Genomic DNA, 25,529 nt, shown 5'->3' with positions numbered 1-25,529 from the left:
AGTATATGCCAAGCAAGATCGTAAGAGATGGAAAACAGCCACCATGGTACAACAACCGAGTTAGAAAACTGCTGCGGAAGCAAAGGGAACTTCACAGCAAACATAAACATAGCCAAAGCCTTACAGACACACAAAAATTATGCGAAGCGAAATGTAGTGTGAGGAGGGCTATGCGAGAGGCGTTCAATGAATTCGTAAGTAAAGTTCTATGTACTGACTTGGCAGAAAATCCTAAGAAATTTTGGTCTTATGTCAAAGTGGTAGGTGGATCAAAACAAAATGTCCAGACACTCTGTGACCAAAATGGTACTGAAACAGAGGATGACAGACTAAAGGCCGAAAAACTAAATGTCTTTTTCCAAAGCTGTTTCACAGAGGAAGACTGCACTGTAGTTCCTTCTCTAGATTGTCGCACAGATGACAAAATGGTAGATATCGAAATAGATGACAGAGGGATAGAGAAACAATTAAAATCGCTCAAAAGAGGAAAGGCCGCTGCACCTGATGGGATACCAGTTGGATTTTACACAGAGTACGCAAAGGAACTTGCCCACCTTCTTGCAGCGGTGTACTGTAGGTCTCTAGAAGAGCGTAGCGTTCCAAAGGATTGGAAAAGGGCACAGGTCATCCCCGTTTTCAAGAAGGGACATTGAACAGATGTGCAGAACTATAGACCTATATCTCTTAACATCGATCAGTTGTAGAATTTTGGAATACATATTATGTTAGAGTATAATGACTTTTCTGGAGACTAGAAATCTACTCTGTAGGAATCAGCATGGGTTTCAAAAAAGACGGTCGTGTGAAACCCAGCTCGCGCTATTCATCCACGAGACTCAGAGGGCCATAGACACGGGTTCCCAGGTAGATGCCGTGTTTCTTGTCTTCTGCAAGGTGTTCAATACAGTTCCCCAGTCGTTTAATGAACAATGTAAGAGCATATGGACTATCAGACTGATTGTGTGATTGGATTGAAGGGTTCCTAGATAACAGAACGCAGCATGTCATTCTCAATGGAGAGAAGTCTTCCGAAGTAAGAGTGATTTCAGGTGTGCCGCAGGGGAGTGTTATAGGACCGTTGCTATTCACAGTATACATAAATGACCTTGTGGATGACATCGGAAGTTCACTGAGGCTTTTTGCAGATGATGCTGTGGTGTATCGAGAGGTTGTAACAATGGAAAATTGTACTGAAAAGCAGGAGGATCTGCAGCGAATTGACGCATGGTGCAGGGAATGGCAATTGAATCTCAATGTAGACAAGTGTAATGTGCTGCGAATACATAGAAAGATAGATCCCTTATCATTTAGCTACAAAATAGCAGGTCAACAACTGGAAGCAGTTAATTCCATAAATTATCTGGGAGTACGCATTAGGAGTGATTTAAAATGGAATGATCATATAAAGTTGATCGTCAGTAAAGCAGATGCCAGACTGAGATTCATTGGAAGAATCCTAAGGAAATGCAATCCGAAAACAAAGGAAGTAGGTTACAGTACGCTTGTTCGTCCACTGCTTGAATACTGCTCAGCAGTATGGGATCCGTGCCAGATAGGGTTGATAGAAGAGATAGAGAAGATCCAACGGAGAGCAGCGTGCTTCGTTACAGGATCATTTAGTAATCACGAAAGCGTTATGGAGATGATAGATAAACTCCAGTGGAAGACTCTGCAGGAGAGATGCTCAGTAGCTCAGTACGGGCTTTTGTTAAAGTTTCGAGAACATACCTTCACCGAAGAGTCAAGCAGTATATTGCTCCCTTCTATGTATATCTCTCGAAGAGACCATGAGGATAAAATGAGAGAGATTAGAGCCCACACAGAAGCATACAGACGATCCTTCTTTCCACAAACAATACGAGACTGGAATAGAAGGGAGAACCGATAGAGGTACTCAGGGTACCCTCCGCCACACACCGTCAGGTGGCTTGCGGATTATGGATGTAGATATAGATGTAGATGTAGATGTAGAGGTAGTAGAGAGTTTCAGAGAGAGCATTAGGGAACAATTGACAAGAACAGGGGAAAGGAATACGTAGAAGAAGAATGGGTAGCTTTGAGAGATGAAATAGTGAAGGCAGCAGAGGATCAAGTAGATAAAAAGACGAGGGCTAGTATAAATCCTTGGGTAACAGAAGATATATTGAATTTAATTGATGAAAGGAGAAAATATAAAAATGCAGTAAACGAAGCAGGCAAAAAGGAATACAAATGTCCCAAAAATGAGATCGACAGGAAGTGCAAAATGGCTAAGCAGGGATGGCTGGAGGACAAATGCGAGGATGTAGTGGCATATATCACTAGGGATAAGATAGATACTGCCTAAAGGAAAATTAGAGAGACCTTTGGAGAAAAGAGAACCACTTGTATAAATATCAAGAGCTGAGATGCAGAAAGAGTCCCAAGCAAAGAAGGGAAAGCAGAAAAGTGGAAAGAGTATGTAGAGCGTCTATAGAAGGGTGATGTACTTGAGGGCAATATTACGGAAATTGAAGAGGATGTAGATGAAGATGAAATGGGGGATATGATACTGCATGAAAAATTTGACAGAGCACTGAAAGACCTAAGTCGAAACAAAGCTCCGGGAGTAGACAACATTCCATTAGAACTACTGACAGCCTTGGGAGAGCCAGTCCTGACAAACCTCTACCATCTGGTGAGCAAGATGTATGAGAGAGGTGAAATACCCTCGGACTTCAAGAAGAATATAATAATTCCAATCCCAATGAAAACAGGTGTTGACAAGTGTGGAAATTGCCGAACTATCAGTTTAATAAGTCACAGCTGCAAAATACTAACACAGATTCCTTACAGATGAATGGAAAAACTGGTAGAACCCAACGCTGGGGATGATCAGTTTGGATTCTGTAGAAATGTTGGAACACACAAAGCAATCTGACCCTACGACTTATCTTAGAAGATAAAGGACAGGCAAACGTACATTTCTAGCATTTGTAGACTGAGATAAAGCTTTTGACAATGTTGACTGGAATACTCTCTTTCAAATTCTTAAAGTGGTAGGGGTATAATACAGGGAGCGAAAGTCTATTTAAAATTTGTACAGAAACCAGATGGCAGTTACAAGAGGCGAGGGGCATGAGAGGGAAGCAGCGGTTGAGAAGGGAGTGAGACAGGGTTGTAGCTTATCCATGGTATTATTCAATCTGTATATTGAGCAAGCAGTAAAGGAAACAAAATAAAAATTTGGAGTAGGAGTTAAAATCCATGGAAAATAAATAAAAGCTTTGAGGTTTGACAATGACATTGTAATTCTGTCAGAGACAGCAAAGGCTTTGGAAGAGCAGAGAGAAGAACGGAATCGATAGTATCTTGAAAGGAGGATATAAGATGAACATGAACAAGAGTAAAATGAGGATAATGGAATGTGGTTGAATTAAATCAGGTGATGCTGAGGGACTTACATTAGGGAATGAGACACTTAAGGTAGCAGATGAATTTTGGTATTTGGGGAGCAAAATGACTGATGATGGTCGAAGTAGAGAGGATATAAAATGTAGACTGGCTATGGCAAGGAAAACGTTTCTGAAGAAGAGAAAATTGTTAACATTGAGTATAGATTTAAGTTTCAGAAGTCCTTTCTGAAAGTATTTGTATAGAGTGTAGCCATGTATGGAAGCAAAACATGGACAATAAATAGTGTAGGCAAGAAGAGAATAGAAGCTTTTGAAATGTGGTGCTACAGAAAAATGCTGAAGATTAGATGGGTAGATCACATAACTAATGAGGAGGTACTGAATGGAACTGGGAAGAAGAGTAATTTGTGGCACAGCCTGACTAGAAAAGGGGATCGGTTCATAGGACACGTTCTGAGGGATCAAGGAAACACCAATTTAGTACTGGAGTGTAAAAATTGTAGAGAGAGACCAAGAGATGAATATGCTAAGCATATTCAGAAGGATGTAGGTTGCGGTAGTTACTTAGAGATGAAGCAACTTGCACAGGATAGAGTAGTATGGAGAGCTGCATCAAACCAGTCTCTGGAGTGAAGACCACCACCACAACAACCCTCTGCCAGGCACTTAAATGTGATTTGCAGAGTATCCATGTAGAACACTACTACTACTACTACTACTACTACTACTACTACTACTTCTGTTGTTTGTAGGTATTTCTCAAATATCAGGGGTCTGTTGAGAGCCATACTCAAACATTTGTGGGTATCCTAAGTGTCATAATTTTTTGTTGCTGAAGATTACATTCAGTTCTCTTCTTGCCATTCTGTTGGTTGGATGAAATGAGCTGACTCCACTTTTATTAGGGTTTGGGAAAGTCTCCACTTTTTGTAAAATTGGTCAAGCTTTTCCAGATTATTAGTAAGTGTTTGTTCACATTCTTCGAATATGTTGCTTTGACTCACAATCGCTAGGTGTTTGTTGTACCTATACTTCAGAGAATCAGTGGTGACTATGTCGCTGGTGTACAAGGTAAGTAAAAGCAAGGCCAGAACCAAGTCCTGTGAGAGACCATTCTGTATGCTGTAGGATTTACTTGTGGTTTCTGCAATGTTAATTCAGATGAGCAGCTTTTAAGCATGTTTTCCATTAGTGCTGTGGTTTTGAGCATGAAACAGTTTGATTTAGCTTATACATTAATCCATCCACCTACACAGTCTCATACACTGCTGTGAGGTCAATAATGCCACTGAGGTTTACTTTTCCTTTTGAAGCATGGTTTTGTGAATGATGATAGGGCAAGAACTTGATCACAGCAGCTTTGGTTTGCATGAAATCCTGCTTGGTGTGAGGGGTTGTGGCATCAGTCATTGGATATGTACAGTTACACAGAAGTCTTTGCAGCATCTCTAATGAATGCTTAGTAGTGTGATTGGATGATAGTTCGTTGGGTCTTTTATAAGTTTTCCTGTCATGACTGGACCAATAGTTTTTGCATTTTTAAGTTGGCGAGGGATTTTTCTGCCATCCTGTATTTGAATTTAAAATTGTAGTAGCCACTGTTGTGCTTTCCTTTCTAGTTGGTTAATAAACTGGTAAACATACCATCCAATGCAGCAGCTTTCCAGTTTTTGAGGGATTTGATTGCTGCTTCAAATTCATGCTTTGTGAATGGTAAGGAGATATTATGTTCTTCTATTTTTTTTTCTCTCTTGTTCTTGAGATTTTTCTCCATTTCTTTCTCGAAGAAGGGATCAACTTGTACATTTTCTGCACATTTCTTTATGTGTAGTGCTACTTGGTAAGCTGTAGTGCTTGATTCCTGGTTCGGGATGACTGTTGCCCCACCCACTTTCCTTGGGAGGTGTTCCTACAGCTGTTAGTGAAATCTCAGATTTTCTGTAGTTCCTCTCCATCTTTCTATGCCTGATTCATAAATACATTGTAGTAACCCGGGTTGCCTGTTCTTCGATACTCTCTGTGCAACTATTCTGCCTCCTTGTCCCAACAGGGGTTGTATTTATTTATTTATTTATTTAATATAATAGAGGGAAAAATTCCACGTGGGAAAAATATTTATTTATTTTACACGTCTAGTTCTGTAGAACCATATTGAGGAGCAAATATCCAAGTTCATGCAATGTGTCAGTACATGAAATTACAACACAAAAGTAATAAAAGATGAATTAAAATGTTTATGAACCCAAAAAGACAAGTCATAAGTTTCAGTAAACGCAATCAACAATATAACATAGGAATCTACTTAGTGTTTCAAGGCACTCCTCGACAGAATAGGAGTGACCCATGAGCAAACTCTTCAGTTTTGATTTGAAAGTGGGTGGACTTCTGCTAAGATCTTTGAATTCTTGTGGTGGCTTACTGAAAATGTATACTGCAGTATACTGCACACCTTTCTGCACAAGAGTCAAGGAAGTGCGATCCAAATACAGATTGGATTTCTGCCTAGTATTAACTCAGTGAATCAGTGAAAGCTGCTGTTTCTTGGGAATAAGCTGATAGTGTTAATGAGAAATGACAGTAAAGTATATATATATATATATATATATATATATATATATATATATATATATAAAACAAAGATGATGTGACTTACCAAATGAAAGTGCTGGCAGGTCGACAGACACACAAACGAACACAAACATACACACAAAATTCTAGCTTTCGCAACCAACAGTTGCCTCGTCAGGAAAGAGGGAAGGAGAGGGAAAAACGAAAGGATTTGGTATATTGATAATTTTCACTTATGGACTGTCTGACAGCAACTGAATAAAACACAATTTTAGTGCCACACGCGTTTCGCCTTTATTTTCTGCAAGGCATCATCAGTGGCAGGTTGCGTGGACAGTTTCTTACATATTACGCTCCTGTTGCATTTTTGGTGTTGTTCTTCTTTCTATGAGTGCCAATTTGCTGTTTTTTCCACATTCCACAGCACTATGCACTGAACGCTTGTTTTAATGCCAAACAAGCGTTCAGTGCATAGTGCTTTGGAATGTGGAAAAAACAGCAAATTGGCACTCATAGAAAGAAGAACAACACCAAAAATGCAACAGGAGCGTAATATGTAAGAAACTGTCTACGCAACCTGCCACTGATGATGCCTTGCAGAAAATAAAGGCGAAACGCGTATGGCACTAAAATTGTGTTTTATTCAGTTGCTGTCAGACGGTCCATAAGTGAAAATTATCAATATACCGTAGTATTACGCGCAACTGAGGAGGACAGGACCACAAAAGTTGAAGAAAGGATTTGGGTTTTAAGGGAGAGGGTAAGGAGTCATTCCAGTCCCGGGAGCGGAAAGACTTACCTTAGGGGGGAAAAAGGGACTCGCGCACACACACACATATCCATCCACACATATACAGACACAAGCAGACATATTTAAAGACAAAGAGTTTGGGCAGAGATGTCACCCTCTCCAAACCTTCCAGGAATTTCTGACTTCCAGCCTTGCCTCTCAATCCTTCTTAAAAAACCTTAATCCTACTCCCAACATCACCACTGCTGAAGCCCAGGCTATCCGTGATCTGAAGGCTGACCGGTCCATCGTCATTCTTCCGGCGGACAAGGGTTCCACGACTGTGGTACTTGATCGTCGGGAGTATGTGGCTGAGGGACTGCGTCAGCTTTCAGACAACACCACATACAAAGTTTGCCAAGGTAATCCCATTCCTGATGTCCAGGCAGAGCTTCAAGGAATCCTCAGAACCTTAGGCCCCCTACAAAACCTTTCACGTGACTCCATCAACCTCCTGACCCCACCGACACCCCACACCCCTACCTTCTACCTTCTTCCTAAAATTCACAAACCCAATCATCCCGGCCGCCCCATTGTAGCTGGTTACCAAGCCCCCACAGAACGTATCTCTGCCTACGTAGATCAACACCTTCAACTCATTACATGCAGTCTTCCATCCTTCATCAAAGACACCAACCACTTTCTCAAACGCCTGGAAGCCTTACCCAATCCATTGCCCCCAGAAACCATCCTTGTAACCATTGATGCCACTTCCTTATACTCAAATATCCCGCACGTCCAGGGCCTTGCTGCGATGGAGCACTTCCTTTCACGCCGATCACCTGCCACCCTACCTAAAACCTCTTTCCTCATTACCTTAGCCAGCTTCATCCTGACCCACAACTTCTTCACTTTTGAAGACCAGACATACCAACAATTAAAGGGAACAGCCATGGGTACCAGGATGGCCCCTTCGTACGCCAACCTATTCATGGGTCGCTTAGAGGAAGCCTTCTTGGTTACCCAGGCCTGCCAACCCAAAGTTTGGTACAGATTTATTGATGACATCTTCATGATCTGGACTCACAGTGAAGAAGAACTCCAGAATTTCCTCTCCAACCTCAACTCCTTTGGTTCCATCAGATTCACCTGGTCCTACTCCAAATCGCATGCCACTTTCCTTGATGTTGACCTTCACCTGTCCAATGGCCAGCTTCACATGTCCGTCCACATCATACCCACCAACAAGCAACAGTACCTCCATTACGACAGCTGCCACCCATTCCACATAAAACGGTCCCTTCCCTACAGCCTAGGTCTTCGTGGCAAACGAATCTGCTCCAGTCCGGAATCCCTGAAGCATTACACCAACAACCTGACAACAGCTTTCGCATCCCGCAACTACCCTCCCGACCTGGTACAGAAGCAAATAACCAGAGCTACTTCTTCATCCTCTCAAACCCAGAACCTCCCACAGAAGAACCACAAAAGTGCCCCACTTGTGACAGGATACTTTCCGGGACTGGATCAGATTCTGAATGTGGCTCTCCAGCAGGGATACGACTTCCTCAAATCCTGCCCTGAAATGAGATCCATCCTTCATGAAATCCTCCCCACTCCACCAAGAGTGTCTTTCCGCCGTCCACCTAACCTTCGTAACCTCTTAGTTCATCCCTATGAAATCCCCAAACCACTTTCCCTACTCTCTGGCTCCTACCCTTGTAACCGCCCCTGGTGTAAAACCTGTCCCATGCACCCTCCCACCACCACCTACTCCAGTCCTGTAACCCGGAAGGTGTACACAATCAAAGGCAGAGCCACGTGTGAAAGCACCCACGTGGTCTACCAACTGACCTGCCTACACTGTGATGCATTCTATGTGGGAATGACCAGCAACAAACTGTCCATTCGCATGAATGGACACAGGCAGACAGTGTTTGTTGGTAATGAGGATCACCCTGTGGCTAAACATGCCTTGGTGCACGGCCAGCACATCTTGGCGCAGTGTTACACCGTCCGGGTTATCTGGATACTTCCCACCAACACCAGCCTATCCGAACTCCGGAGATGGGAACTTGCTCTTCAATATATCCTCTCTTCCCATTATCCACCAGGCCTCAATCTCCGTTAATTTCAAGTTGCCGCCACTCATACCTCGCCTGTCATTCAACAACATCTTTGCCTCTGCACTTCTGCCTTGACTGACATCTCTGCCCAAACTCTTTGTCTTTAAATATGTCTGCTTGTGTCTGTATATGTGTGGATGTGTGTGTGTGTGTGTGTGTGTGTGTGTGTGTGTGTGTGTGTATGTGTGTATACCCGTCCCTTTTTCCCCCTAAGGTAAGTCTTTCCGCTCCCGGGACTGGAATGACTCCTTACCCTCTCCCTTAAAACCCAAATCCTTTCGTTTTTCCCTCTCCTTCTCTCTTTCCTGACGAGGCAACTGTTGGTTGCGAAAGCTAGAATTTTGTGTGTATGTTTGTGTTCGTTTGTGTGTCTGTCGACCTGCCAGCACTTTCATTTGGTAAGTCACATCATCTTTGTTTTTAGGTATATTTTTCCTACGTGGAATGTTTCCTTCTATTGTAACCATATATATATATATAAAGAAAGATGTATTTAAAAAGAAAGATGATGAGACTTACCCAACAAAAGCGCTGGCAGGTCGATAGACACACAAATAAACACAAACATACACACAAAACTCTAGCTTTCGCAACCAAAGGTTGCCTCGTCAGGAAAGAGGGAAGGAGAAGGAAAGACAAAAGGATATGGGTTTTAAGGGAGAGGGTAAGGAGTCATTCCAATCCCGGGAGCGGAAAGACTTACCTTAGGGGGAAAAAAGGAGACACAAGCAGACATTTGTAAAGGCAAAAGCCTTTACAAATGTCTGCTTGTGTCTTGTATGTATGGATGGATATGTGTGTGTGTGTGCGAGTGTATACCTGTCCTTTTTTCCCCCTAAGGTAAGTCTTTCCGCTCCCGGGATTGGAATGACTCCTTACCCTCTCCCTTAAAACCCATATCCTTTTGTCTTTCCTTCTCCTTCCCTCTTTCCTGACGAGGCAACCTTTGGTTGCTAAAGCTAGAGTTTTGTGTGTATGTTTGTGTTTATTTGTGTGTCTATCGACCTGCCAGCGCTTTTGTTGGGTAAGTCTCATCATCTTTCTTTTTAAATATATTTTTCCCACGTGGAATGTTTCCCTCTATTATATTCATAAAAAGAAAGATGATGAGACTTACCAAACAAAAGCACTGGCAGCCCAATATTAACCTTCATGCCTCACCAGGAACAAATAACAGAACCAATAAAGAAGAGCTTGTTAGTGGAGCTATCCCATACTTTGAGACACACAGTGTGTGATGTAATAATGAGGGGAAATTTTAATTGTGTTGTAAGTTTGGCAGGCACAGCAGGATCAACATCTAATTGTGGCCCCTTAAATAACATGTATGGAGGATCAAAACTGACAGATGTCATAGATTGAGCTATCATAGATGTCATAGATAGCCATCAAGCGATCCCACTATATGTTCATATCTCCTCTGTCAGCCTCAAGACTGGACAGATTTTATACCACGATAGGAATAGCTGTACAGGACTATGAGTAATCACCATCAGCTTCTTGAATCACCATACAGTTTTAAAATAATATGTTTACCCCAGCCCTAAGTAATGGGAAAGGGATACTGGAAGTTAAACAGTAACCTACTCAATGTTGAGTGGGTAAAAACAGTTTTCTGTGAATGTTATCAAACATGTGTTTGTTGGAAGCAGTTCTTTGATAGCATTCTTGAATGGTGGGATCAACTGGTGAAAATTGGGATTCGTAAACATTCAGAAATATAATGTATAGGATCAGTGATACTAGAAGGAAAAACATCGAATTCCATTATGCGATTGTTCAAGGACTTCAAGAACAACTGAATAACAGAGAAGACAGATTTTGTGAATTGAAGAAATTCATGAAGAGGCTCATAGAACTACAGGAAAAAGAACTTGAAGGTAAAATAATCTCTTGGAAAGAGATACATTCCAGAGGAGCAATGGAGTATCTTTCACCTCAGCAGGGAACGGAAACAGTGCAGACATAGTTACCGAAAATCTGACGTCTTCCAATGAGAAAGACACCGCTACTATGAAGATCTTAGAGACATTTCTGGAGACTCTTTGAACAACCATCAGATCGTACCAAGATAACAAATTTGCTACAACACTGCATGACTTCCCTCACTGACGAAAATGACACTATGTTGATAGAGTCCATATCCGAAGAAGAAATTGAAGGCCTTGTAAAGGAAATGAGAGTCCAGACATTAATGGCATACCATATTAATTTTATGAAGTCTTGTGGTCATCTATCAAAGAAGAATTGACAGAGCTCATGAAAGAGAAACAGAGTGGGTCAAGTATGTTCAGAATATGAACCAGAAATTACAGTCCTTGTTCCCAGTAGTCTGAAACCAAGAAGAATAACTGATTAAAAGGCAAAAACTCTTTTATGTTCCGACTCAAAAATGATAGTGCACATAATAGCCGCAAGACTCAAAAAATACTCTTCCAGAGATAATTGGGTCTGGTCAGATATGTAGTGTTCCCAACAGTGCCATGGGTGGGCTTGTCTCTCTGGGAGACCAGACTTTCTAATTCATGGATGTAGCAAACTGGAACAGTAGGCTTGTTGAACATGACCTAGAAAATGCCTTTGACAAATTCGGTCGCCAATGTCTAAGGAATGTTGTGCAACAATGTACTTTCCCACAGGCCACAATAAATCTGCTGCTGCCAGACTGGAATCCAATGGTCTCCAAAATACTAATAAATAGCCACTTCATGGGAGAATTCTCAATTTGGCCACCTAGAGGGAGAATTCACAATTCAGTGCACAGTCCAACAGGGATGCCAATTATCCATGATATTGTGTATAATTTCCTTGGAACCAAGATCTGTTTGATCAAGTACCAGATCTCTGGAATAAATGTTGATGTTCAAACATTCACCATTAATGCTTATGCCAATGATTCAACATAAAGACACTGGGAAGATATTAGAAATAATCTATTCTTATAAGGAAGCAGGAAGAGGAACAATAAACAACAACAAAACGTGGCTCCTATGGTTGAACAGAACTTCGCAACTCACACCACACCCCTTCACAGAACATGATGAGAGGAAGTACTTGGTGTCAAACTGAAGAAGAACATGAATGAATTGATTCAGGATAATTCCAAATCAGTGGTGGAGAAAGTACGAGGTGCCTGTATAATGAACAGCACTAGAAACTTAAATGTGCTGTACAGCTCAAATAATACCCATAAAGTGAAGATATATTGCTTAAATAAAGAAATAAATGGGAAGCTTCATCTAGATACAGGTGCTACTCCCTGTAGCCAGAGGACAGCTAAAAAAATCATCAAATGAAGGTGGATTAGGCTTAATAGATTGAGAGAGAAAATGCACAGCCCTCCATTAAAAATCTGATAAAATCCTTGCACAACCAACAAGTTAGTCAGACTTATTCAGACTTATTGATGGCTACATGGGGAATTAGGACAAGAAGTAAAACTTGGTGACAGCCACCTGCATATGTTACTCACACTCTTAAAATCACAGTAGGAATTGTAGAAAAACTCCCAAATGAAAAGACTTCACCACAAAAAAGGTTTTGGGAGAACTACAGAAAGAAACAATACATACACCCGTCAGCCAAATAAAACATAAAGATCTTAATTGGAAGCTGGTGTGGCCTAACTTTTCAGATGGGACTACAAAGTCCAATGTTGCTCTCGGCCACTTACATGTTCTTAAATGATCAGTTTTCAACAGCACCACTGTGTCACCACCTGAGACACATGGGAAACCCTTATTGTGAACGTTGTGGCTTGACTGATACAGTGCTGCACTGAACAGTAGGCTGTTCATAGGCTTATGTAGGTGGATTAAATTTCAATGTGCAATGCTGTTAACAACAACAATGGCTGAAATTAACACCAAGAAGGTAATGTACATGGATTTCAAAATGTTCCCATCTTCAAAGAAGAGAACAATTACGTGGCTTATATATTCCTATATAAACTACGTCATCAATGATGGAGGTGAATCTGTAACTGAATTCATACTATACCTGCACTGAGAAAGGGAAAAAATAGTCAGAACATCTGGAAAAGGGAAAAATTTGGCGTATTCATATACCTTTGTTTATAAAAACAATGATGTTTAAAAAGGAAAACAATAAACAAATAATTTTCAGAGGAAGTCAGAGTTTATGTATAGGTATAGCTTAGTTCCCTTATTTCAGATACAGTCAGAACAAAATTTTAATTCTTCTTAAAATGCCCCGAATTTATTATTAACTACTCTTAAGAAGAAGAAGAAGAAGAAGAAGAAGGAGCTTTTGGTTCTAGATGAAGTTGAAGTTTTTAGTTAAATCTAAAAAATAAAAATTAAGTTATTTAAGGAAACTTGAATACAACTGAAAGAAACTAGCTGATGAAGGCATAGTTTTGTGAGCACAAGGATGGGTGGTAGGGTTGGGTGGAGGCCTGTGGGTAAGAAAAGACACAATGAATGGCACAGTAACCTGTCATGTAGAAGGTCGTAGGTTCAAAAGTTTTGATACACAGCGTCGTTGTTGTTCTTTTTTTTCCCCTCTAAATATTTGATTAGAATTTTTATTCAGTTAATTAATTTAAATCTAATTTTTTTTAATTTCTAATACTTTGCCACATTGTTTTCACCATCGTATTGACTTTTTTATTTGCCCTCATTTGTCTTCCTAACATTGTTTTCTTTTCATTTGGGATCTGCCAGTATTGTCTATAATATACAACAAAGTACCAACCAGGACTGTTCATCAATTGGTAAAGCAGCAATTTATGTAGATAGTTTGAGGATAGTTTCAGGTAACCAGTGAATGATAGTGAAAAATTACAGTTTTGTTTTTTAGCGCTAAAACTAAAATTTTTCCGTCTTGAGTTTGCTTGTGACACTAGCTTTATCGCCATGAACAAAGCAGTCATGATTTTAGTTTTGCCGCTGATTATTGACAGCCATTTTATAGGACACATTGCACATCATGAGGTTGTGGTAGGTTAGGACACGAGTTTAAATTCGGGGCTACAAAAGTATCGCCTGCTGCAATTCTGTCATTGGTCACTAAAAATTAGCTGTCAATGGAGAATCTCACATTTTCATCACTCCATGTGGCAGCCACTTCCAACATTGCTCCACGTTACACATTAATGGCATTTGTGAAGTGACCACTATGTTTGTGCGTCACCTATAACTGAGTGGTAGCCAGCAGCCAATGTGGCAACACTGTAGTTACAGGTGACAGATGTCAACTGTCAAATAATTTTAATTGGACTATACATAAGATACAGTGGGGGAAAACTGAGAGTTGGAATTAGAATAGATTAATCTGCTAAACGTGATTCAGTCGCATGTGGAGTGCACAATACAACATTACCTTCCATGGAGGGAAAAGCAACTATGTACTACTCCTTTGTACTAGTCACTGGAATCACAGGATGTGGACACATTCAGCATTTATATTGGAGCTGCAGTCTAGGGGTGTGTTTCCCCAGCTTCAAACTCTGTGCCATTCTTTTAATGGCTCCTCTTTGCCATTGATGCCTGCCTGACATAACTTAGCCATTCTGATCATCTCTGCTGACCCAGTCGCTTAACCTCTTTGAAACCTGGTGTTTATCTCCTACTGATCTCTTCTGTGGCATAGAAGTGTTCCCTTTTGGGAACCTGTCACCAGTCTGTCTTATTCTATCTTCTAGTCCCTGGTATTACATCTTGGATCTCACAGCACAGTAAAATTAAGTATACTAATCTGTTATCTTAACTATTCCTTCATCCACTTATAAACTCGAAATTTGTTTGGGCAAAAGTGTGATGTCTGCAATTGCTACATGGCTCCTGCTTGAGAGTTTCTGTCAAAACTCTATTAAGTCTGTCAAAAGATTGGACTTGATGATTCCAACTTGCCTTAGGGTTTCTGTTACTTAGAACTTATGGATGAGTAATACAGTGGTTAAAACAAATTTTGCATATTGCAAAACTTTAATACTGAACATTGTGATCAAGAAATAAGTTATAATATGAATACATTGGTTTGTCTGTAATGTAATTCTAGCAGAAACAGTCCATGTTTCTACCATTGGGGGCCAGTATGTGCAGTCTATGGCAACAGTGACACCTGTAAACATTGCAGTACTTGTGCTGTGCGTCGTCATAAGAGTTGTGTTGCTTTGGGATGGTCTGGCAACAGTAATGTATGATATGAGGCTTTGAATAGTCACTCTAATGGAGCAGAGTGTAAGACAGGTGTACATTGCAGTGAATGTTACTGTGAACAAAAGTGATATCTCTAGAACCTGGAACAAGTTTCCAGTGACAGGGGCACCTTCCTTGTGGAACATAGAATTTGTTAAATGGAATGGCCTCCATGTTTTCCAGATCTCGACTGCATTGAGAACGCATGACCCATGCTAAAATGTGCCGTTTGCAATCGCCCTCTCCTACCGGAGAGCTTACAGGGCATCATAGAGGCTGCTGTGGAGGCATGGGACTGTAGACCACAGGCTTATCTGGACATTACAGCAAGAAGTATGTGTAACCAAACATGAAAATGTCTCCAGTTAGGAGGAGGCCAGTTGGTTCACGATCAATGTATCATGCAAGATGACATAATAAAGATGTTGTTGTGGTCTTCAGTCCAGAGACTTCCCTCAGGGGGCTCAGCATTCGTTTGCTGGGTACGGGCTTGGCGAACCCGGGGTCCTCGAGCTGTGGACTGGTGTGCGCCGCCAGTCTGCTGATACCGTAAGCTCTGGGCATGCTTCAGCGACCACCGTGTGGCACAACGGTGGAACATTGTGTGCCGTAGGGACCGGGGATCTTGGCTTGATTGCCTGGATCGCGAGGACGGTACATACCGCTATAAAAAACCCTTCAATCTTAAGGTGTGCTGTGCGCCGATAAGATGCATGGCTGTTGAGGTGGAACAGTCGCTAGTGGGCAACCTCTGGGGAACCTGCCGCACCTCAGTTGTACAAGGCTTATCCAGGCATGCGGGGCTCTGTCTGGATGGACATAAGATTCCCTAGCTGCTCGTGGGACGACCATGGATACCACGAATTCTTCTTCTTTTCCTCCTCCTAATTTTTCGCTGGCCGGTGGGATGGGTGGACTGCTGGTAGGCACTACCACCCAATCAAACAATAGGGCTAGGTTAGCCAGTCCTCCTGACTCAGGCGTCAGCAAACATACAGCAGTTCAGAGTAACAGAGCACATACTGATAACCAGAATGTGTTTTTAATAATAAAAAGGAAAGAGGGTTCCTTTGAAAAGGTTTCGCCGTTCTATATCCAAAAGGGTCTAGAAGGAATAGCGGGAACTTTAAAATCAGTGAAGCGTTTACGGAATGGGACACTGCTTGTTGAAACATCAACTTCTCACCAAGCAGTTAACCTTCAAACAGCTAAAAGCTTGGGGGAATACACAATCGATACAGAGCTTCACAGCACCCTGAACTCCAGTAAGGGTGTTGTTACCTGTAGGGATCTCGTTGACATTCCTGTAGAAGAATTAAAGAGTGAGTGGGCTCAGGAGGGAATTGTTGATGTTCAGAACATCATGAGAAGGGTGGATGGGAACCTGGTGAAATCTGACTCCTTCGTTCTTGCTTTCAATACCCCCAAACTCCCAGAACACATCAAGGCAGGATTTCTTCGACTAAACGTACAGTCGTATGTCCCAAACCCAATGCGCTGTTTTAAGTGCCAGTGTTTTGGACATACAACTCTAGGGTGTAAAGGAGATGCAATGTGTGGCAACTGTAGTAAGGCTGCCCATGACGGAGTTGACTGTTCGTCTCCTGTCAGATGTATAAACTGTTCTGAAAGCCACCCTGTTTGGAGTGGGGACTGTAGAATCTTCCTAGAGGAACGTAAAATACAAGAAATAAAAACAACTAAGCGTATCACCAACAGTGAAGCCAAAAAGATCTTTAAGGTCATGCAGCCCCCCACATTTGTTACGTCTTTTGCCTCCATTGTTCAGAAGCTGCCTCCAAAAGTCAATGCATCTACACAGACGGAGGTTGTTAGTGTTGGCACGAACACCTGCACATGTCAATGCACTTGCAAGGCAGCAAGTGCATCACAGCCTGTAGCCCCTCCTCGAACAGCAGAGAAAGGTACAGTAGCTAACACTGAAGAGACCCAGGCATCTCCGATGACTGAGGCTGTTCCAAAGTCCAGAATGGTCATAAACACCGCAACTCCAGTTCCAGCAAAGCCCCCTAAACAAAGGAAAACACACGTCAAGCAGCACCAACAGATTAAATCGGCTGGTAAACCCTCGGATCATGTTAATGTGGTCCCACCAGACGCTTCATCAGACTCTTTCCCAGAACTGATGGAGTCTGAGAATATGGGGCAATCATCTCGCCCCAAGACTGAGCCTCCACCCGCTGTAGTCTCCCCACCTCGGCAGAAAGAGAGGCAGAAAATAAAACTGCCGTGATGGCTCCCATATTACAATGGAACCTGCAAGTGTTCAGGACACGTGTGGAGGAACTACGTCTATTGATTCAGGATAGAGCTATGTGTGTATGTCTGCAAGAGACAAATTTCAGTGAAACATACACCCCTGAGCTACGTGGTTATGTCCTCCACAAAAAGGACGACCTGAGTGGACAGAGAGCTCGAGGAGGAGTAGGTATCTTCGTCAACACTGACTACCACTCCTCCCCTCTCTCCCTCACGACGAATTTACAGGCAGTTGCAATATTAGTACATGTGCGTCATATGCTGACTGTATGTTCACTTTACCTGCCCCCACATGATGTGCTCGACGAAGAGGCTCTCAGTGATCTTCTTACACAGCTCCCCCACCCCTTCATCCTCTGTGGTGATTTTAATGCACACAATATGCTTTGGGGCTCTGTGAGTACTTGCCCCAGGAGCAATCAAGAGGCTTCTTCTGTCTTCCAGTGCCTATTTGCTAAATACAGGTCAAAGCACGCATTTTTGCATTGCAACTGGGTCGTTCTCTGCCATTGATCTATCGCTTTGCTCTCCAGCCATCGCCCACACTGCTGAATGGGAAGTGGTTGATGAGTTACACGGCAGCGATCACTTCCCCATCTGGATTCACCTGCCACATGCAGTGCAACCGGAAAGGAAACCTCCTTGATGGGTGCTCAGTAGAGCCAACTGGGCACTGTATAGTCAGCTAGCCCAGTTTGAACATCGGGTCAGTGTCCAGGAATGGATGGATCATATTACTGAAGTGATCCACCGTGCCAGTGAAGCGTCCATCCCACAGTCCATGGGACAACCGAAGCGGCAGCCTGTCCCTTGGTGGAGCGACGAATGCCGCTCTGCAATCAGGGCTAGGCGGACAGCTCTGCGTAGGTTCAAATGCCGGCCAACTGTAGAGAACCTTGCAGCCTTTCGGGTGGCAAGGGCAAAGTGTCGTCAGATTATACGAGAGAGCAAGAAGAGGTCATGGCAGCAGTTCCTGAACACCATTAATCGTTCTACATGAAGTTCCATTGTATGGGAGACCATCAGGAGGATTTCTGGGAGAGGTGGGAGGTGCCCTATGGCTGCTATAATGTGGAATGGTACTCTCCAAACGACCCCAAAAGATATTGCCCAGTCTATGGCGACTCATTTTGCAGCTATTACTGCAACCGCCAGTCAGAATCCAGCTTTCCAGCCCCACAGAGTGGCTGCTGAGAGGAGCAGTTTCGACTTCTGCTCACCCAATACAGAAGAGTACAACTGCCCATTTTCCATGTGGGAACTGGATTCTGCATTGTGTGGGGCTCGTGATACATCCCCTGGTCAGGATAGAATCCACTATAGCATGCTGCGGCACCTCACAGGGAGAAATAAAGAAATCCTCCTCCGACTTTTCAGTCTTGTTTGGATGTCCGGTCACTTCCCCGACTCGTGGCGTGAAGCAATTTTAATTCCTCTTTTAAAACCTGGGAAAGACCGCACGTGCCCGGGTAGTTACCGTAGTGTTGCCCTCACTAGCTGTGTGAGAAAGACCTTGGAGTGGATGGTCAACCGCCGTCTTGTCTGGATGTTAGAATCCAGACAACTCTGTAGTCACTTTCACTCTGTAGTCACCTTTGATAACCTGGCCCTCCTGGAGGCGGCTATACAACAGGTTTCCTGCACCAGCATCACCTGTTGGGAATATTTTTTGACATTGAAAAGGCATACGACACTACTTGGAGGCATCTTATCATCAGGCAGCTCCACGAATGGGATTTTCATGGATGTCTTCCCAATTTTATTCGGTCCTTCCTGTCGCCACGTTATTTTCGGTACCGAGTCGGAGACGTACTGTCTAGTCACTTTGAACAAGAGAATGGTGTCCCTCAAGGTAGTGTTTTTAAGTGTGACGGTCTTTGCTATTGCTATTAATAGTATTACGTCTGTCGTGAAAAGTCCTGTGCAGTGTTCCTTGTTTGTGGACAATTTCTCTGTATTTTGCTCTTCTTTAAGCCTTGCAACGACGACTCGTCAGTTGCAACTCACTCTGCGACGTTTGGATGAATGGACACAGAAGAGTGGTTTTAAGTTTTTAACTGATAAGTCAGTGTGTGTTCTTTTTAACCGTTCTCATTCCATTTTTGACTTGCCTGAGTTGAGGATGAGGGACACCGTTCTGAATTTTAAAGACACGATGAAGTTTCTGGGCCTCACTTTTGATTCTAAGCTACACATTAAGAAACTGAAAAAACGGTCTCTTAAGGCGCTGTCTATTTTAAAATGTCTTAGTCACCACACATGGGAGCAGATAGGACTTGTCTGCTCCGGTTTTACAGAGCCTTTGTGCGGTCCTGGCTTGATTATGGATGCACGGCGTATGGGTCTGCAAGACCCACTTATTTGAAGCTGTTGGATGTGGTGCACCTTAAGGGCTTTCGGTTGGCCACTGGGGCGTTCAGAACGAGCCACATACCGAGCCTCTGTGCAGAGGCAGGTGAACTGCCACTTCACCACTGGCAGTGTCTACTAATGGTGTGCCAGGCTATAAAACATTATACACACCATACACACCTGCATACCACACTGTTGCTCGGCCTCCACTGGAAAGGCTTTTTAGCAACTGGCAACGAGCAACAAGACCCTATGGGATTCGTGCAAAGGATTGCATTTTAGAGATGGGGTGTGGCTGGTTTTAATGTTTCATGTCGAGGTTGGAGCAGATATCCACCTTGGCTCCTCCAGAGGCCCAGACTGATTTTAGATTTGGCAAATTTTAAGAAAGACAGTACCACAGATTTTACTTTCAAATTATTTTTTTTTTAGATAGGCGTCATGATTTTACAGTAGTCTACACTAATGGATCCCAACAGGGGGATTCTCTTGGCTGCTCAGTAGTGTTCCTCGAATGTGTCATCAGGATTCGCCTTCCCCAGGAATACACTGTTTTTTTCCGCAGAACTTTACGTGATCCTGAAGGCACTGGAGCAGATACGGTGTACTCAGGGCAAACACTTCCTAATTTGCTCTGACTCACTGAGCGCATTACAGTTATTGCAGAACCTGTACCCAGCAGAGAAGTTGAAACAGCTGATTTACGACCAACTGTACATCCTCCAACAACAGGGCAAGCAATTGTCCTTTTGCTGGGTCCCAGGGCATGTGGGCATACGGGGAAATGAACAAGCTGATCGAGCTGCCAAGGACACCTGCAGATTACCGGAGGTGACGCAATGTTCTATTCCTTCGCAAGGTGTCGTTTCTGTGCTGCGGCAGAAGTCTATGCAATTGTGGGAGGAGGAATGGCTGATGGTGAGGGAAAATAAGCTGCGGTTGGTGAAACCCACCATCCAGCTGTGGTGTTCCTCCTGCTGGTCACCTAGGCGGGACGAAGTGACCCTTACACATCTTCACATAGGGCACTGTCCTCTTGCGCATGCCTTCTTACTACATCGAGAGGAACCCCCACTGTGTGATGCCTGTGGCGTATGAATCACTGTACGCCACATTTTAGCTGAGTGTGATTTATATCGTACTGTCAGGGCGGAAGTTAATATTAGTGGGGATCTGCTCTCGATTTTAGCCGGTGACGAGGCAAGTGTCAAGGAAGTTTTAAGGTACTATGATGTTTCTGGGCTTCAGCCTAAAATTTTAGGTTGGAATTTTTAGTGTGTTGCCGAGTGGCTGACCACTCCTTTTTATTCTTGTAATAGGCCAGTTCCAAACACGTGCTATGTGTTTTATTTTAACCCCTTCCCCTACATTCTCTTGCAGTTCTCCTCTTTACGTGCTGCTTTCCACTTTGCTACTGTTGTCGTGCACACTGCCTATGTAGACTGTCACCTTTAATTTTAGTCTTATTTTTGCACTTGCTGCATTTTAGTGACACTCGTCTGTTGTTGTTTCTGTTTGGGCGCTAAAGACTACACTGTTGAGTGCCCATAACACCATATCCATCCATCCACAGTCCAGAGACTGGTTTGATGCAGCTCTCCATGCTGCTCTATCCTGTGCAAGCTTCTTCATCTCCCAGTACCTACTTGCAACCTACATCCTTCTGAATCTGTTTAGTGTATTCATTTCTTGGTCTCCCTCTACGATTTTTACCCTCCACGCTGCCCTCCAATACTAAATTGGTGATCCCTTGATGCCTCAGAATATGTCCTACCAATCGATCCCTTCTTCTAGTCAAGTTTTGGCACAAATTTCTCTTCTCCCCAATTCTATTCAGTACCACCTCATTCGTTACGTGATCTACCCATCTAATCTTCAGCATCCGTCTGTAGCACCACATTTCGAAAGCTTTTATTCTCTTTTTGTCTAAACCATTAAGATATAATGATATTGTAAGGTTTAAAATAATATAATGGAAATGTGCTTATCTTCTTTATTTTTGTTTTATTACTCTGCCTGACAAAACAAAATCACTTTTGTTTCCTATTATGTCCAGTAGTGACACAGAATATACATCATTTTTCATAGGGAACTACAGCAGTATGCTGATGAAATGTTTCAAGGTGGATTTAGTCATAATTGAAGTTCAAACTGTAAAAGCTTATTCTAATATTTTGAAATTTGTATTGTGGTTTGTTTTAACATGCATTGCCAGTCTCCAATACAGTTGTTACAACTAACACTATGCCAACAGTCGACTTGCTTGGAATCAAAGGTTTCTTATTTTGCCTATTCTGAATCTGGAATCATTCATAGGCAGGTGCATAATGCACTGTGTGCCAAATTGCAGTTACGACTCATTCATTGCAATTAAAAATTAGTATTATAAATTTCCAACAAACTTCCAGAAGTAGTGTTACCATTATTTCACTGTGATGCAATACAGAGCTACAGAAAAGTGTAGCTTTGTTTTTATTTTCATACTAAATCTGCCAGTGCTTGTTGATAAATTTCCATTTTGTATTACATTGAAATAAAATCTAAATGTTTTATTGCAGTTTGTTAACAATTTGACCACTGATGTTTATTTCCAGGTAGTGGATACAATCTCTCCATTATTAAATTAGATGGGTGCATTGAATCAGCAGTTTGGGAAACCGTTACAAAGAATATACCAGAAGCTGCGATCAAAAATTTGAATGGACCTATTATGTGCTTTTCATTACCTTTGAAGAGCACATCTAAGTTTCCTAGTCTGTTCGATGTATTAGAAGCTAACAAAAATACTCTCAAAATTGGTGGAATTGGTGTATCACTTACAACAATGGAGGAAGTATTTCTGAAGTAAGTAAACACTCCATGTGATTGATTGAATTGTGACACTTGCCCAGACAACATTAATAGTAAGCAACTGTCATAGGTTTTTAGTGACACACATCATAGTTTAAAGAAAAAGTTTAATACTTATCCATTTCATGTATGTGCCCTTGCCTTGATATTTTCATAGCAAATAACATCACAAATAGTGTACATAATTTTCTGACTGCAATATCCTCGTATTTTTACCATATTGTGTTTTACTATATTTAATAACAACCACTTCAGAACTTGGAACCCTCCTTATAAATTAGGAACAGTTACAGGCGTGTGTCAGTGTGAAATGTGGTTTTAACCTGTCAGATATGTTCAGTTAATTTCAGTTCAGGCTCAGGACTGAAACTAACATTTCATTCCTCTATTTGAGAACTTCTTATCTTACAAACACCCAAGTCCATTTGGTATCTCATTTGGTTTATTCTGCATTTCCTATTTCAAACTGTAATGTAAACCCACTTTTATGTTCCTGGAATTAATGTTTTCCCACCCTTTACAACAGTTTTCTTTCTCCCACCAAATTTCCTATGCTCACAGTGTTGTTTCAGGCCTATTTTTTTTGTTAACATATTTATAATTTTCCTGTGATTTATGCTTTATGAAACAATGTTTGTTGTGAAAAAACGAACATAATTGACTTCAAAAGATTTTCAAGCAATGAACTGGGAATGTACAGGCAAATTTAAAACCTCAGTTCTTAGACTGACGCAGGAACACTAGTGACACCATAGATGACCCAAGTCAGAGATATCAATAGTGAAACTATGAACTAGCAGGTGAGGTAACATTGACTCTATCCCTCTGTTTTTTGACAAGGGAGAGAACAGGATTCCAAAGAGAGTTTAAACAAAAACCTCCATCCCTGTTTACAAGGTTGCTCGCTAATTTAATCTCAACTGCCTCCTTAATAACACTGTCCCAATATCTCGGTGTTGTTATATAGCATGGGGTGACCAGTATCCAAGCAATGTTCGGCAATAGCAGATCTGCTTGGCTGCTGTAATCGTGTGTGTGCCGTTTATGCTCAGTACATCGGTCCTCCACAGTCCTGATAGTTTGACCAGTATATGCCATGTCACATCTACAAGGAATGCAATATACACCCTCCTTACGCAAACCAAGATCATCCTTAACACAACCCAAAAGCACTTTAATTTTAGATGGAGATTGGAAAACGCATTTCACATTGTATTTCTGTAAAATACGACTGATCTTGTTGGAAGTGCTTCCTACGTATGGCAAAAAGGCAGTAGAGTTAGGTGTTGACTCAGAATTATCATCAATCACCCGATGCACAGTTGGTTGATAGTGCAATGCACATTCAATCTGTCTATCACTATAACCATTTTGACCAAACATAATTTCAAGATGGGACAGCTCAGCTGGCAAAGTCTTAGCATCGGAAACGACATGTGCCCTGTGTACCAAGGTATGAAGTACACCTTCGTGCTGAGTCGGATGGTGACAACTATTAGCCTGTAAATACAAGTCGGTGTGAGTCAATTCGTGTCAACTGCATGTCCCAATGATCCATTATCCTTCCTCCTAACCAAAACGTCAAGAAAGGGAAGGCAACCATCCTCTTCCACCTCCATCATAAAAAGAATGTTTGGGTGGATCGAGTTCAGATGTTCTAGAAAGGCATTCAGATTCTCCTTACCATGAGGCCAAACAACAGAAGTATCGTCAACATATCTGAAGAAACAGGCGGGTTTCAAAGGCACAAGATTACAGCAGCCAAGTAGATCAGCTATTGCTGAACATTGCTTGGATACTGGTCACCCCGTGCTGTATAACAACACAGAGATATTGACATGCACATCCAACTATTGGGACAGTGTTATTAAGGAGGCAGTTGAGATTAAATTAGCGAGCAACCTTGTAAACAACGATGGAGGTTTTTGATTAAACTTTGTTTGGAATCCTGTTCTCTCCCTTGTCAAAAGAACAGAGAGAAGAGTCAATGTTACCTCACCTGCTAGTTCGGAGTTACACTATCGATATCTCTGACTTTAGTCATCTTTGGTGTCGCTAGTGTTCAGTGTGTGTTGTCATTCCTCCGTAAGTCTAAGAACCAAGGTTTTAAGTTTTTCTGTACATTGCCAGTCCATCGCAGTTTGCCTCGAAAATGGCGGAGTGCACTCCATCCGAAATATCGGTGGTCGCTGAAAATATTACCTGGCTGAATACCCGTAAGTTGTTTGAAAGTTGTATATGCCAGGAGAAACTCAGGTCTCACTTCAAAAGATTTTGACAGTTTGTTGGTGTTCAAATACCTTTTACAAACATTACATGGTTAACCCCCCCCCCCCCCCCCTCCATGAACCAAGAACCTTGGCGTTGGTGGGGAGGCTTGCATGCCTCATCGATACAGATAGCCGTACCGTAGGTGCAAACACAACAGAAGGGTATCTGTTGAGAGGCCAGACAAACTTGTGGTTCCTGAAGAGAGGCAGCAGCCTTTTCAGTAGTTGCAGGGGCAACAGTCTGGATGATTGACTGATCTGGCCTTGCAACACTAACCAAAACGGCCTTGCTGTTCTGGTACTGCGAACGGCTGAAAGCAAGGGGAAACTACAGCCGTAATTTTTCCCGAGGGCATGCAGCTTTACTGTATGATTAAATGATGATGGCGTACTCTTGGGTAAAATATTCCGGAGGTAAAATAGTCCCCCATTCGGATCTCCAGGCGGGGACTACTCAGGAGGACGTTGTTATCAGGAGGAAAAAAACTGGCGTTCTACGGATCGGAGCGTGGAATGTCAGATCCCTTAATCCGGCAGGTAGGTTAGAAAATTTAAAAAGGGAAATGGATAGATTAAAGTTAGATATAGTGGGAATTAGTGAAGTTCGGTGGCAGGAGGAACAAGACTTCTGGTAAGGTGAATACAGGGTTATAAATACAAAATCAAATAGGGGTAATGCAGGAGTATGTTTAATAGTGAATAAAAAAATAGGATTGCGGGTAAGCTATTACAAACAGCATAGTGAATGCATTATTGTGGCCAAGATAGACACGAAGCCCACGCCTACTACAGTAGTACAAGTTTATGTGCCAACTAGC

At 42.2% G+C, this 25,529-nt stretch overlaps 1 protein-coding gene across 2 annotated transcripts in view; it reads left to right on the top strand.

Annotated features, from left to right (window-relative positions):
- Positions 1-25,529, top strand: part of LOC126175225 (phospholipid-transporting ATPase ABCA1-like) — a 455,526-nt gene that overhangs the window by 243,709 nt on the left and 186,288 nt on the right. For both annotated transcript variants that reach the window (XM_049921856.1, XM_049921857.1), the window contains exon 14: positions 22,186-22,435. In XM_049921856.1, coding sequence (XP_049777813.1) covers positions 22,186-22,435 — 250 coding nt within the window. The remainder of the gene's footprint in view (positions 1-22,185; positions 22,436-25,529) is intronic.

Source organism: Schistocerca cancellata, chromosome 3, assembly GCF_023864275.1.
Source record: "Schistocerca cancellata isolate TAMUIC-IGC-003103 chromosome 3, iqSchCanc2.1, whole genome shotgun sequence".
Lineage (NCBI taxonomy): Eukaryota > Metazoa > Arthropoda > Insecta > Orthoptera > Acrididae > Schistocerca > Schistocerca cancellata.
This window is presented reverse-complemented; position numbering and strand designations above follow the sequence as displayed.